Source organism: Molossus molossus, unplaced genomic scaffold, assembly GCF_014108415.1.
Source record: "Molossus molossus isolate mMolMol1 unplaced genomic scaffold, mMolMol1.p scaffold_m16_p_17, whole genome shotgun sequence".
Classification (NCBI taxonomy): Eukaryota; Metazoa; Chordata; class Mammalia; order Chiroptera; family Molossidae; genus Molossus; species Molossus molossus.
The window spans coordinates 35,298,484-35,314,735 of record NW_023425352.1 but is presented as its reverse complement, the minus strand read 5'-3'; the positions used below and the strand labels follow the sequence as shown (position 1 = coordinate 35,314,735).

General features: G+C 39.6%; 1 protein-coding gene across 2 annotated transcripts in view; it reads left to right on the top strand.

Moving 5' to 3' along the window:
- A1CF (APOBEC1 complementation factor) overlaps window positions 1-13,736 on the top strand; it is a 50,850-nt gene extending 37,114 nt beyond the window's left edge. Inside the window, exons 7-11 of one of the 2 annotated variants that reach the window (XM_036265429.1) lie at window positions 3,413-3,683; window positions 5,633-5,838; window positions 9,753-9,889; window positions 10,607-10,758; window positions 13,503-13,736. In XM_036265429.1, the coding sequence (XP_036121322.1) occupies window positions 3,413-3,683; window positions 5,633-5,838; window positions 9,753-9,889; window positions 10,607-10,758; window positions 13,503-13,654 (918 nt within the window). In that variant the 3' untranslated portion in view covers window positions 13,655-13,736. The remainder of the gene's footprint in view (window positions 1-3,412; window positions 3,684-5,632; window positions 5,839-9,752; window positions 9,890-10,606; window positions 10,759-13,502) is intronic. The other variant, XM_036265431.1, reaches the window with a different exon arrangement.
- The last annotated feature ends 2,516 nt before the right edge of the window (window positions 13,737-16,252 follow it).

The window sequence follows — 16,252 nt, the reverse complement described above, 5'->3', positions numbered from 1 at the left end:
GGAGCCAGAAGAAGAAATCGCTCAAACTCACTGTTATCTCTCTCTCTCTCTCTCTCTCTCTCTCTCTCTCTCTCTCTGATGTCCTGCCAGGACTCCCCATGGTCAAATCCAATCATAATCCAGAAGGCCCAGGAGCCCTGCAGAGGACTCCTGTAGAGCGCACCCCGCCCCAGGGCAGAGAGGCTGGAGGCCAGAGGGGAGTAGGCCCTTTAAGGTGCAGCGGGGCCCGGGCATAAGAGCTTCTGCAGCACCTACAGAAGTGTTTGAGTCCTTGGGGGAAAATTGCTGACTTCAAAACACAACAACAAAACTGCCAAGCAAACATTCATGCATATTTAATACATATACATGGAGCAAAACATTATTTTATCATCATTGATTATTATATTTCATATAAAAATGTTACTACTTTGAAAACAGTTTGCAGGTTAGACTTTTTCTATTTGAAAACATTCCTAAGTATACTAAGGATTGCTGAAAAGGGATAAGCATGAATTAGCATTTACTTATTATTTATTTATTAGTATTCATTTATTTACTAATGAATTTATAATTAATTTATAAATAATTGAAAAAGTATTCAAATTTTTTCCAATTTTTAAAGCTAAACATATCTATAGCTAGATATCTTTATAGCAATGGATACATATATTATGTAGTGAAATATATTCAGTATCATTTTTAAATATACACTATCATAATTATATTTCACTATAATGTTGTATGGGAAAATCAAAGGTTAGTTTGCCTAGGACCTATGAAGGCTTTTGAGTATGCATATGGATGTTTCTATTTAGTTTGGGGGGGGGGGGGTTGTTTCTTTTTTAATTTAGTTTTGTTTTTTTATCCTCACCCGAGGACATTTTTGCATTTTTTGTTCAGATAGAGCAGGAGGGAAAGAGAGGAAGAGAAAGAGAGAGAGAGAGAGAGAGAGAGAGAGAGAGAGAGAGAGAAACATCGACGTGAAAGGGACACATCGAGTGACTGCCACCCACACGACCCAACCAGGCCCGGGGACAAACTGCAACCGAGGTACATGCCCTTAGCAGGAACCGAACCTGGGTCTCTCTGGACAGCAGGCAGACACTCTAACCACTGAGCCAAACCGGCCAGGGCTATATTTAATTTGTTAAACAAGGTGAGACTTTGAAGTTTGGGGGGCAGTGGAATAATGATCCTATTTACAATTTAGGGAAATGAACCTACTGAGAGCTGGAATTTCACAGAGTAGGAAGAGAGATGTAACTGGAACTCGTTACAGTGTTATTACAGTCACCGCAGGGAAGAACTGGGGCTTGAGCCAGGGCGGGAACGGAATACAGAGGCGAGCTCTGCACAGGACTGTGGAAGGTGAATGCAAAGGACCCCGGAACTGATTGGACATAAGGGTGAGAAAGAAGGATGAGTCGTTATAGGTTTTCCATATGGGAAACTAGGATCATACTGTTAGGGAAGCCAGGCAGGAAAGCCTATTTGAAGAGAAAAGTGATTAACTGAGCTTTGGATGTGATTATTAATTTATTCTATAAATATCTGTGGATGTCTATGGTGTGCAAGAAATGTTGCTGGGCTTGGGCTATACGGATTAATGAGATATTGCCTTAGCTCCTGAAATGCCTAAACCAAATAAATAAAATACAATGCTGAGTTTAAAACACTGTTGAAGGGGCAGAGGAATGTAAAAAAAAATCTATCACAAGAAATCCGACTTTGCTGTATATAATCATTCCATTATAAATCTCTCTTGATATGAAAGTGCCTATAAGCAGAGACCTATTTGGGTCTCTCATGTTCTTCAAGAAAAGACTGATGCTATCAAGCAGCTGATATCCAAGTGTACCTCATTCCTGCAGTACTCTCTGACTTCTAATTACATCAACGGCAACGTAACATCGTTGAACCTCAGCTGGATTCTCTCTCTCAGCGTGTTCCATCTAACAGATTTGACACTGGCTACTACAAAGGAGAATAGATCCATAGAACCAGGGATACGTTCCCTCAGAGGCTGAACAAAACCGTCAGGACAGCTACGAAGCAGAAGCTTCATGCGGCAGATTTCAGTGATCCAAGAACCACTCACCGCTCATGCCGTCGGAGGATCAGGGTGCACCCTCACTGCCGTGACAGGGAATGTCTGCAGGAACACTTTCTCGCATAGCTTTTGTCCACATCAAATAGAAGCCCATGATATTCTTATTAGATAGAAGCCACAAAGGCTTTCTCACAATGCCCTGTCCCTTTGATACGACATGTATTAATCTACCGAGTACTTGTTGAGAGCCAGCTCTGCCTGTGTGTGCCAGTGATGCACACGAGTGAGCCACACGTACAGATCTAAACTCTTCTATCATTTTCAACTACTATCTTCAGCTATTATCTGAAGCTGTTTGCAATGTCAAAAATGTGTGTCAGAATAGAACCACTTCAATCATTCTTGAGGACAAGTCTTGAGGAGTGCTTGACTTGTGAAACCTCGATACTGTCCCGCCATCTCTGTTTGCTTGTTCCTACCTGCTTCCCAGACCGAAAGGTTGCTCCACAGGGAATTACACATGGGGGACAATGTAAGAGCTTCAGAGATTTCTTGAGTTGGGCCCCCCTTTTAAGCCTCTCCTCCTTCCCCGTGAAAACTTACCTATTGCGTAGCTACTCAAAGGAGCAAGACATTTAGCTGGTTGGCAGCCAGAAAAGGCCACACTTGGCTGCCCATAACAAAATGTTACTAATAAGATCTAGCCCAGTTGGTGTGGCTCAGTGGTTGAGCGTCAACCCAGGCACCAAGATGTTGCCAGTTTGATTCCCGGTCAGGGCACATGCCCACGTTGCCCAGTAGGGGGATGCTGGAGGTGGCCAATTGATGATCTCTTTCATTGATGTTTTTATATCTCTCTCTCACTTCCTCTCTCTCTAAAAATCAATAAAGAAAAAAAATTTTTTTAAATAAAGTAATAAGATATATTTATTGGTTTCCTTTCACCTTTATTGTATACTGCTAGGGAGTGGAGATTATATTCCTTCTATAATTAACCTTAAATATTTTAGAATTATATAATTATGTAAATATGTAATGTAAAACATATATATCACATTAAAATATTACATAATTCTCTGCCTCAGTGACTGTATTCAGATAATAAATTTATAACCAATATGTTAATGGACAGTGCTCAATTTGTCACTGGGAAAACCTGTTGGCAGCTTATATGCAACTTATCAACAAAACTATTCAGGGAAAATTTCACTGACACACACCACCAGCCTATAGAGACAAGTACATATAATTGAAACAGTCGGTCGGTATACATAGCAGCAAATAGGCTAACACAGAAGGAGACGCATTAGGAGGGCTCAGCCTAACGTAGTTGTCTTCATGTCATTCACCTTGTTGCTTTTTTCGTACTCTCTACAACAGGTGCTGGATGGTTCCCCCATTGAAGTGACCCTGGCCAAACCAGTGGACAAGGACAGTTACGTTAGGTATACCCGAGGCACAGGTGGAAGGGGCACCATGCTACAAGGGGAGTATACCTATTCTTTGGGCCATGTCTATGATCCTACCACAACCTACCTTGGAGCTCCTGTCTTCTATGCCCCCCAGGCCTATACGATTCCTAGCCTTCATTTCCCAGCCACCAAAGGACATCTTGGCAACAGGGCCGTTATCCGAGCCCCTTCTGTTAGAGGTAATACTAATCAGCTCTTGCCTTAGAATAACTTCATGATTTCAAATGATTTGTACTGGAACAGCCTTAGACAAATTGGATGGGTCCACTGGGAGAAAAGGACTCGAAAATTGTTTTGTAAAAATCAAATATTTCATCAATAGTTTTCATTCCATAGGAATCTTTTTTCACATTACAACTGGTTATTGAGAAAACTTGGTCACCACAGAATACAAATAAGTCTATGCACACATTTGATCTTTGCATGGACCCATAAAATTTGCACAAACTAAATCTCAGGTCCACAACTGTTCACTTCTCTCTTCTCATTGAATCACCATATTGCAGTCATATGTGACTTGTTACAAAACTCACAAGTTAGAGCAGTGTGGTCCAATGGAAACCAGTCAGCTCAAATAGCAAAAACATGTCAAGGAATTTGTATATTTGATAGTGACTCAGTGGCATCATCTTTTTACGTAAATCACAAATTATCATAAATATATTCTAACATATATAAGATGTTCTTATCTGGCTCCCCCAGGAAATACGTGCTATGCCTTCTGAAAAGGCACATTATTAAGGAAGTCAACTTATTTCTTCAGAATACAGGTAACTCTATAGTAAAGCACAAATAGAAGAGGGTAAAAAAAAAAAACTCAATCTGACTGCTAAGCCATAAATCTTTCCTATTGAATCCTATAAAAATTCCAAATGTTCAAGCAGTTTTCTGAGCTCTGTCAGTTGAAGCAATACTGAGAATAAGAAAGCAATGCTTTTCATTTCCAACGAACTAGCTTGTCTCTGCCTAATGGGACCCTTCAGAATGATTCTGCTAGAACGTGGTTAATGCCAACAGAAGCCTCGTTCTATCTCCCAAACGTGACACCAGTCCAGCAGTTCAACTACAAAGTGTGTATTTAAATCAATTCTTGGGTTTGCCTTAGAAGCAAACAGGCATGTCCAGATTACTGTGGAAATAGTTCTTTTACTGTGTTTTACTATTTTTCAGGGGAACTGAATTGACTATCCTATGAACTCTAGTTTTCAATGCCTTAAAAGTCCCATTCCCCCAAAATTATAATGCAAAAGAAATCATGAGGATTTCCTTCAGTCTATATGATGAAAAATTATGTCATTAAAACATTATGCATTTATCATCTAAAATCACATCATTAAACAATCCATACATTAAATCCAAGCTGTTAACCAGTTGTAATGTAAGGAAAAACCACTCTACTCAAGGGTTAAAAATACCTGTCTTATAACAAGAAAAAAAAAATCAATGAATGATATTTATGGATGAAGGGTAATCAGTTTAACACTTTTATCTTTATACCCACAATAGGAAATCAAAGTAGCAATGTGGAAAACAAAAAAATCAAAAGGAATCTATTAATGAAACTCAATGGAAATTTAAGCCTCACATTGATAGAACATAAGATAGAAAGTAGTGAATTTAAAATGCTTTCTAATTGTTGGTTTTCCAATAGGTCAGTGAGAATGGAAGTATTGGGAAAACTAGAATTCATTTCTGATTTACTGATCAGTGACAAAATGCAAGATTGATTTTAATGCATGTGGTCATATCATGCTGGGGTGTGCTTTCAGAAAAAGAAAGAAAAAAAAAACCTTCCTAACATTTATTATTCTACAGAAAAATGTCAATAAAAGGTTAACTAAAGACAGAAACTGAAAAATTTTTCTCTGTACCAAATTTTAATATTGCTCATGTACTTATCAATAGCTTTGATAGTATATCTTTATTCCACAAATAGTTTAAAAAAAAAAAAAAAAGACACCCCTGGTGAACTCTACCTTATTTTGAGTTTCATTATATTAGAATCCTAGAGTTTTCTTTGTCTTCAGGGCAATAATCAATGTGACTTGGGCTAACTTTTCCATTACAGTAAGATTCAGGGTGATTTTCTGGTGGTTTGATTCAGCTTAATGCCTTCTTACATTCCTAGAAATTTACATGAATGTACCTGTAGGGGCTGCGGGAGTCAGAGGACTGGGCGGCCGAGGCTATTTGGCGTACACAGGCCTGGGGCGTGGATATCAGGTCAAAGGAGACAAGAAAGAAGACAAACTCTACGATCTTTTACCTGGGATGGAACTCACCCCGATGAATCCTATTACCTTAAAACCCCAAGGAATTAAACTTGCTCCCCAGGTAGGTGGTGCTATTCCAGAGATAGTTTCTTTAAGTTGAGCCGAAGTCCATTATTTACCTTTCATCAAATGATTTGACTTGATTCCTACTTGGGTTACTGTTTTTTGTTTTGTCTTGTTTTGTTGTTGTTGTTTTGTTTTTACATAGCTACAGTGACCAATCAACATAATATACTGTCAGAGAGTGTTGAGGGCCACTGTTCCATTATAGACTTTCATTTCCTTTTTAATTACAAAGTTTAGTACCTTAAATAATCTTCCACTGTGCCCTGGCCAGTTTGGCTCAGCGGTTAGAGCGTCAGCCTGCGGTCTGGAGAGACCCGGGTTCGGTCCCCGCTAAGGGCACGTACTTCGGTTGCAGTTTGTCCCCGGCCCTGGTTGGTCATGCGGGTGGCAGCCACTTGATGTGTCCCTTCACGTCGATGTTTCTCACTCTCTCTCCCTTCCTCTCTCTCCCTCCCACTCTATCTGTACAAAAAATGGAAAAATATCCTCGGGTGAGGATTAAAAAATAAAAATAAAAAATAAAAATAATCTTCCACTGAAATGCAAAGATCCTGAGAGCTATTGAGAATTATCAACCAAGACCTTAAGTAAGATCATATAAAGCAAAGACCTTAGTTCAAAATAAATGCCAATTGTATGTGAGCCAGGTTGGTTAGCAAATAAAGAGTATTCGTGAAAGTGAATGAGTAGACCAGTTAGGACATCCTTTCTTGGAAACAACATTGGGTTTAAGAGAAAATAGCATGTTACCTATGGGGATACTATTACTTGTATTAACTATAAGGTGCCACCAGTCACATCAAATTAAGTTTTCTACTGTGATTATATTTGCACAGTAGTATTAGGGTGAGTTTGTATTGCTTTCATTTCACAGTTCTAAGTTTCCGGGTTTTGGCATGAGGCTGTGGTTTTTATTATTGGAAAATCAAAAATGATAAAAGTTGTTTTGGTAAGGAAACTGAGTCAAAAACATGGTTAAAAATAACGCAAAACAGGTTCTAAGTTAACCCTTAGACCCTTCCCTGTGAGGTACATGCTGAATCCTCTGCATAGACACCTTGGCTGCATAACCAATATTCGTTTGCTCAGAGTTACAGTTTGCATGTTCTAAAGGAAATTGTTCCTACTCCTGCCCCAGAGGCACAGGCCCCACATTTATGAAAGTCGCCTTACGATTGCAATCAAGTAAAAAAATTTATTTTCTAAGAGTTTATCTTGAGTTTTATTTATTTTTTTTTTTGTAGAATCACTGGCTTTCTTATACATACAAATTAGTACATCTAAGGTTTCTGTTAATCCTACTGAGACGATGAAAAAAGAAAACAGTACCTATCAGAGTGGTAAACAGCAATCATTTGTTTGTTCAAACACCATTTGTCAAGCATTCTTTATGCACCAAGTATTTTGGTAGGTTCTGGGATAGAAAATTGAATATAACACAGCCCTTGCCATCAAAAATTATATAGCACAGAAAAGGTAATTCAATTAAAAGAGGACCTGCATAGACATTTTTCCAAAGAAGATATTCAAATGGTCAACACATTTTTAAAAATGAGGAAATCCTGCCATTTGCAACAACATGAATGGACTTTGAGTATGCTAAGTGAAATAAGCCAGACAGAGAATGACAAATACTGTATGATCTCATTTATATGTGGAATCTTTTTTTTTTTATCCTTGCCCAAGGACATTTTTTGATATTTTGTTCAGATAGAGAGGTAGGGAGAGAGAGAGAAACATCGACGTGAAAGGGACACATCGAGTGGTTGCCACCTGCACAACCCAACCAGGGCCGGGGACAAACTGCAACCGAGGTACATGCCCTTAGTGGGAACCGAACCTGGGTCTCTCTGGTCCGCAGGCCGATGCTCTAACCGCTGAGCCAAACCGGCCTAAGCTATATGTGGAATCCTATAAAAAAATTCCAAACTCAAAAAGGAGATCAGGTCTATGGTTACCCGAAGCAGATGGTGGGAATGGGGGAATTGAAGGAAGGGGGTCAAAAGGTATAAACTTTTAATTATAAGATAAATAAGAACAAGGGATCTGATATGCAATATGATGACTATAATGAAAACCACGGTATTTTATATATATATATATAGTTAAGAGAATAAATCCTAAGAGCTCTCATCACAAGGAAAATAATTTTTTTCTTCTTTCTCTTTTTATTCTATCTGTATGACATAACTGATGCTAACTAAGCTTATTATTGTAATCATTTTACAATATATGTCAGTGAAACAAATATGCTGTATACCTACAATGCATACAGCGATGTATGTCAATTATGTCTCATTGAAACTGCGAGTAATGAGATGGCGATTCGGTGAGAGGATACTGACTTGTACACAGACGATTATAATGGAATCCAGTACGTGCCATGAGTCTGGCACTCAGAACTCTGCCCAGAAAACACAAAGCTAGTCATCCAATCTCCCTTGGGTTAAGGCCCAAAATAGGGAACCTAATTAAACCACTGGGAAAACCAGAAATCTTCCAGGAAAACAGAAAATAATGATCATCATGGATTCTGTATAACTGTTCTAAGAGCTGCTTTAGCATGAGTCATGATCTCTGCTTTTTATATCAAACCAAGGTTGGAAATTGGTCATGGTTTTTATTAAGATGTGAGTAACCATCTCTATCAACTAGTGAAAGTCTTTAATTAATTTATCCCCGAATTTCTGGAACAATGGCTTAGGTACTAAAGATCATGTCACCCCAACCGGCCTGGGAGCCTCACCCGCTCCTTGCTCCTCGCTCCTCGGTGGACTTGTGAACTTCCAGCGGGAGCAGAGGGCCAGTGCTGGCCTGCAGAGTCAGCAGTCAGACCTGCTGCTCGCTGGCACGTGTGTACCCAGCAGGCATAAACAGAGTATCTACCAGTGAAAGCAGTTCGCTACTGCCCGGGAACTTCAGAGAACGCTTTGTAGGGGACGAGAGATGCTACACAACTGAGAATATTAAGAGCAAAAGTTAATAAAGAAGCTAGGAGCAATCTATAAATTTAATAAACTGGGAAATGTTATGCTATGGCAGCCGGGTTGCTACTAGAACCAATGAGATAAGCTCCAGAGTCATCCCGGGACACTGTTCTGTCCCAAAGAGTTGGGTTTGTTTGTTTTTTTTTTGGCTTTTGGTTTTGGTTTTTTTTCAGATTTATGACCTATTTTTCACAGTTTACTGAATCTGCTGACTGGTGGGAGCATCAGGGCTTATGGGCCACCAAAAATGGCTTCAGGATGAAGAAAATAATGTGCCTTTAGACATGATTCCATTTGGAGTAATGATAGAAAAAAATGCAGAAAGATGCTATAAATCAGACTTCATAAAAATAACCAAAAGTGGTGTTTTATCAAAAACATTGCACTGTCAACACCCACCTACTAATGCTCATCCGTAACTACCTGTTAAACTTTAAAACTCTGTGTTTATGGAAATTTGAAGTTAAACCTTATGATAATTAATATGAAATAAGAACATACTGTATTCTTAGGTTATTTTCTCGAAACCATTATAAACAGAAGGATTGATGATAATAATAATGAGTAAATCCAGTCACAGTGTTAGAATATCAATTTTTTAAAATAAGGATAAATATATCAAAAAAAATTATAAAATTAAACCATTGGTAAAAAGTTACAGCTAATGGACAAAACTAAAAAACATATTAGAATAAATGGTGTGAAGATGGTTTTTATGAATTCATAGACCTAACATTTCAAATGGAGTTCAAATTGAGTTCATCTTAAATTTTACGAGTCATTAAACCATGTGGCATTTTACATCTTTTTATATTAGCTTAAACTCTGAAGGGCAGAGTTTTAAAAAACCTGAAAGCTAGAGAAATAATGCAAATGTGACATTTGAAAGGGAAGTCATTTTTTTTTTTTTTCACTCTTGTAGATACTAGAAGAAATTTGTCAGAAAAATAATTGGGGACAGCCGGTATATCAACTGCACTCTGCCATTGGACAGGATCAAAGACAACTGTTCTTATACAAAATCACCATTCCTGCTCTGGCCAGCCAGAATCCTGCAATGTGGGTAACTTCTCCAAATTCCTAAGCATAGAGATTTTTCAAGAAGAGACTCTTATAAACTAAGTGAATTTAACCACTATCTAAAAAAGATAAATATTCAAGTCTGCTACCTGCTCATTTTTTATTAAATGCAAACGTTGAGATGCAGATTGGGGATGTTTTGCTTCAGCTATGAGACTGACACCTCAAAACCCCCAAATTGTGTGTAGACGATGAAGACCTGGTAATACAATCAACCAATGGGAAATCGCAGCTGTAAAATTTAACAGAAATGAAAACTATAACCCATTCTTTGATCTGTGTAGTATTTAGGTTGAACCATATGAAACAGCCATTTTATACAATATAACGTCATACCCTGTCATTTAAATGTTGACCAAAGATATTACCTCTGTGTTGGTGGATATCACCTTCTGAATTTTCCCTTGAGCCTGTATGTCTACATTATTTTAGGAACCATAGTGTTTCATATGTACCTTAGAAAAGCCACAGAATAAGTTACAAGCATGCTCCAAGAATGACATCAACCACCCATGTTCTAGGTCAATTCACAGACATTTCTACATGCATCTATATTTAGAAGCTTGAATAGCAAAGAGAATGAAAAATAGGATAAAAATCCTAAGATCCTATCATTTTCGAATGCTCACAGCACCTTAGAGTTTCACCTGTCTCAGTAGCACAGGTTTAAAAGGCCTACCCTGCCTATGCTTCCAGCCACCCTTTCACACCTCCAAAGCTGAGCGCCTACGTGGATGAAGCGAAGACGTACGCAGCCGAGTACACCCTGCAGACCCTGGGCATTCCCGCCGATGGAGCCAACGCTTCCACCACAGCGGTCACTGCCGCTTCGGCTGCTGCGTTTCCAGGTAGGAAAATACTGGAGCAGAAAGACAGTGCTTGGCAAACCTTTCTTGGTACCATGGACTCATAGAGTTGTTTGTAAACTCCACCTGCAACAAATCCGATTTCCGCCCTCTGTGACCAGCTTTGCCAGATAATTGAAACATCCGAGCGTGAGGCTAGAGAATTGAGCTGGGCTGCAGAGTGGGGTCTGGTCTCGGCTCAGCTGCAACAGCTGTGTGATATCGGATGAGTCAGTCCCTCTGCATCTCCTTTGGTTTGGTTTGGTTTGGTTTGTGTTTTACTTTTCCCAAGGCAGTCTGGAGCTACCTATTAATAGCTGACGTTTCTCTGAGCTCTTACAATGTGCCAGGCACTCGCCTAAATCCCCAGCATGCTTTGTGTTCTCTCAGTCATTCTCATGACGCCACACGAGGTAGGGGTTCTATCAGAGCCTGTGGTACAGGGGAAGAACCCACATACTGCAAAGATGAAGTCATGTAGCCAAGGTTAGCTTTTAAGCAATCCTTGTGTTCACCCCTCTCCCATCCAACCTTTGATTTTACTTTTATTACTTTGATTTTTGAAAGAGATGTGTGGATCACATTTTTCTTAAATTATTTTAAGTCAAAAACTATGTGGTGTGTGTGAGAGAGAAACAGATTCTTTCAATATGTGCACAATCAGGCCTCTCTCTGTCTGTTCCATAATTGTGGTCTGGGGCATGTGCTGAACGCTAAAATATTGTCCATCTGCAGATCAACAAGGCTTCAGGGTCACATTTAAAGATTTTTCCTCATTTATTATTCACCTACAATAAATGCTGATATTTAGACAAATGAATCCTCTAGAGAGGGGACCAGACAAATTTCTTTTGAAAATTTTTTCTCAGCATTTAGTTTGAATAACACCATTCTTTTTTTTTTTTTTTAGTAATAAAAGTTTTGTTAATTTTAATTGTCATTCTGCCTTGTCATTTTGTCTATATGCCCCCATAAGCCCAAATCAGAGAATTCTGACTAGACCTAGAAATATGACACTCCTTTTGATTAATTCATCTATTGGTTATACAAAGGTGAGAGAACTCTATATTTCTCACATCCGTAACACTTGGAGCTCACTCTCATATTTTTATTTCTCAAAAATGCTGAATATATCCTTCACTCTGGCAGGTGAGGCTGAAACTAATGCTTTACACGCGAACGTGACCCCAATTCCAGGTTTCTCTCTAGAAAGAGAACATCTGTGGTGCGCCCCTAAGTGGTTACCAAGGCAACAGAGCGTGCATTCTCCCCTGGGCTGTGCTAGGCCATCAACCCTGGACTTGAGTTCCATAAAACAGGGTGTTAACGTCTGTCCACTGGGGATGTGTGCAAGGACTTCTTAGCTCTTGGAGAAAGTTGAACCCCTGTCTTGCAGAAAGCTGTACCCCTAAAGACCCCTAACAAATGCACTATAAAAATAAATGAGCAACTGTCAGGAGAATTTTAAAGTTTCCTTTCACATTGAAAAGGATTTGCTTTTTCTCAAGAATATTGTATTTTATCCTCACTTAATATCTCCGACAAGAAGTCAAACAAAATTTAGGGCATGACAGTTGTTTTGGGATTGCCTACGAATTTAAGAACCTCCCATAACTTTTCAGGGGAATCAAGCAGAGTAAATAATAGGCTTCAAGGGAAGAATCTATCTGAAACACAAATACTCTTGCACCTAAGAAATTAGTCAAATTGCAAAAGAAAATGCAAAATCTCTAAAGATAAAATCTATGCTACACACACACACACACACACACACACACACATTACTTACTCATTTACTCAGTGTTTTAAAAAACAGTCCAGCCAGCTTCCTGCCACCGCCTCCTGAGAAGCCACCAGAAAGAAATCAATGTGTCTGGGGTTGGGCAGACTTCCACCACAGCATGTGAAACAAATGGGCTTTTGTCTTTTTTCAATCAGATCCCCATCCATTGCTTAAGTATCCTTTTCTCTTTTTCTTGCCATCTTTCACAATTTTTGATCATCTCAAATACCCAGGTTTTGGTCTAAAACACTAACTGGGTAATATTGCTTTAAGATAAGAGCTGCTATGCTCTCTTTTTCAAAAGTGAATATTGATCAACTAAACATAATACTAAGGCGAGAGTACACTGATGATTCCCTTATCAGTCAAAACTGTGTTCCCTGGGCATGAGGACGAGCACCAAAATACACCAACATCAGCGTGATGGGAGGGTAAGAACATGCTATTTGCCCTTCAAGGTTAGGCCTAAATGTGGACAGGCTATTTGCTTTCATGGTGCTATACTATAGAAACATGCGAAAACTAAGTATTTCTCCTACTGGTCTACCTAGTCCCTGCACGCACTTCTCCAGTGAGCTCAATGTCTTTTATCATTTCACAGGGTGAGGGGTGGGGTGCAGCAGAAGCAGACCCACAGAGCCCCACCCCCCCTCCCTGCCTCCTTTACGAATTCGGAGACCCTCTATGAAGGCTCTAAATCTCACGCTGTAATCAGCTCAGCATCCTATTAAGTTTGTTTCGGGGAATCTATCCCCAGTGTTTCTAATTCTTTAAGAGTGAAATGACTCTGCCACAGGGCTTGACCTCACTCTGAGGGATGCTGCTCTCTAAGGAATGAGTCCCCTGAGAGCACCTTTTAGAGCATACAGATGAGCATATGCACATATTCCGAAAAGAAGACAATAAGCCAAAGGGAAGCAAGTGGGAATCCCTTTCATGAAGTGTTCTCTGCCTCCTCCTCCAGGGTATGCCATCCCCAACGCAACTGCACCTGTGTCTGCAGCCCAGCTCAAGCAAGCAGTGACGCTCGGACAAGACTTAGCCGCTTACACAACGTATGAGGTCTACCCCACTTTTGCAGTGACTGCCCGAGGAGATGGATATGGAGCCTTCTGAAGATATCTTTTTTAAATTTTAATAATAAGACTCAAAACTCTATATAGAAGAAATAAACCTCTAACTCAGTCCCCTAATGATCACACATAATACTTTTCCTCATGCCGTGCTGTTCTCAAGATTGTAGAGTTTATACTAACTGTAGACTCATAATATGAGAACATTATTCCCAATTGAATCAAATGTTAAAGAGCCTTTTCTCTAACAGAAAGCTAAACAGACAATGCCCCAAACTTGTTCTTCTATGGTTTCTGAGAGTCTTGGGAGTATGTTTCCAAAGCCTGACAGAGCAGAGAGAAATGTTTTAGCAGACCTCAGTGCTCAGTAACAACAAAGAGAGCCCGGTCAACTCCAGAGTCTTCACCCTGGCTTGCAGCTGTGTTTGTGATACCCAAAGCCACGCCAGCTGGTGTGGCTCACTGGTTGAGTGTCGACCCATGCACCAAGAGGTCACTGGTTAGATTCCCAGGTCGTGAGCTCAATCCCCTGGTGGGGCATGCAGGGGGCGGCCAATTGAAGTTCTCTCTTATCGATGTTCCTATCTCTCATTCCCTCTCCCTTCCTCTCTCTCTAAAATCAATAAAGAAAAAATATTTTAAAGAAACATGTTCCCCATTCCCCATTAGGTGGGGCATGTGCACAGGCTGCAGTATGAAAGACTGTCCGAGGTCTGATGAAGCAGCATCACTGCAGTCTGAACATCCCATCCAGTCACTTCGCCATTGGTCCGCATCTCCCATTCCTGCAATCCCAGGGGACTTCCTGAAAATTGATGTGATATATTGCAGACATGCTTAAAGCAATCCAGGCTTATTGTTCATGAAACTCATTAGCCCACCTCTTTTTCCCTAGAACCCCTGCCCTTCCCAAGTATCCCCACAAGACAATAATCATTCTAACTTAAAATGACTTTTTCTTGTTTTAAACATCTGATGTATCCATATTGATTTATTTTCATTTCAGTCTTACTTTGCTGTTCTCCTATATCTTCCAAAAGTAAACCACATTTACAGACTATTGCCTATGATACTTCTAGGTATTCAGCAAGTTGGCTATAAAGTCATTTCAAACAAAGAGAGAAGTGAGGATTCACTTTTGTTTCTTTGACCTTTTTGCAATACCCAGACCACCACTCAGCATTTAGAGACAGTTATATTAACTTGGTTCAGCCTTGAACTATCTAACCTGCTTATATTAAATCTGCCAAGAAATCCTCTACCTTCCTTTCCTCTTACTTCCAATGAGCATCAGATAGCGTCAGCAGAGCCATATGCTTCGGTCTTGGGAGTCATCACAGGAAAATCTTACATGGTCACTGCTGATTACAAGCTGATTCTTCAGACACTCAGCAAGGGTGCTATTTACCCAAAGTGCCTAGCGTTGGGGGGCCTCCCTTCCTGGAATATCTGATGGGGGTGAGAGTGCTATAAAAACTGGAATGGAAGGGAGCAGAAGGTACCATGTGCTTGCCATACTTGGACATGATTGCTTTTTGTTCAAAACAGAAATAATTGAATTCCAACCACCAAATACCTATCACTGCCACTCAAGTCAAGTCACATTAGTGGTTTAAGACATAACAGTACTACAATTTTCATTTTTAAAAATCCCTTGGCCCTTCTAACATTCTATAGGACTCAAGGGAAAATGCAAGCACAAAGGAATAAAAAATTGTCAACTCTTTTTTTTCCCTGTTCACTTGATTTTTTTTTTTTTAAATATCTTGATTGTTGAATGTATTACAGATGTCCCCCCTTTTCCAATATTGACCCCCTCCTTCCCACTCCCACCCCCCTCCTGCCTTCCCCACACTATTGTCTGTGTCCATTGCTTATACATATAAGTTCTTTGGTTTATCTCTTCTCACCCCGTTGAAGTTCATCCGTCTAACAACCAATTTGTATTGCTTAATTCCTTCACCTTTTTCATCCATCCCCCCAACCCCCCTCCAATCTGGCAGTTATCAAAAATTTATCTATATCTATGAGTCTGTTTCTGTTCTGCTTGTTCATTTTGTTTGTAGATTCAATTGTTGACAGATATGTATTTATTGCCATTTTATTGTTCACATTTACCATCTTTTTCTTCAAGAAGACCCTTCAACATTTCATATAATACTGGTTTGATGGAGATGAACTCCTCTAGCCTTTTTTTTTGTCTGGGAATCTCTTTATATGTCCATCAATTCTAAATGATATCTTTGCAGGATAGAGTAATCTTGGTTGTAGGTCCTTGTTTTTCATCACTTTGAACATTTCTTGCCACTCCCTTCTGGCCTGCAAAGTTTCTTTTGAAAAATCAGCTGACAGTCTTATGGGTGCTCCCTTCTTACTGCTTTTCTCTTGCTGCTCTTAAGATTCTCTCTTTGTCTTAACCTTTTGAATTTTGGTTATGATGTGTCTTGGTGTGGGCCTCTTTCGTTTCATCTTGTTTGGGACTCTCTGTGCTTCCTGGACCTGTATGTCTGTTTCCTTCACCAAGTTAGGGAAGTTTTCTTTCAAATAGGTTTTCAATTTTTTGCCCTCTCTCTTCTCCTGACACCCCTATGATGTGAATGTTGGCATGCTTTAAGTTGTCTTAGAGGCTCCTTACACTATC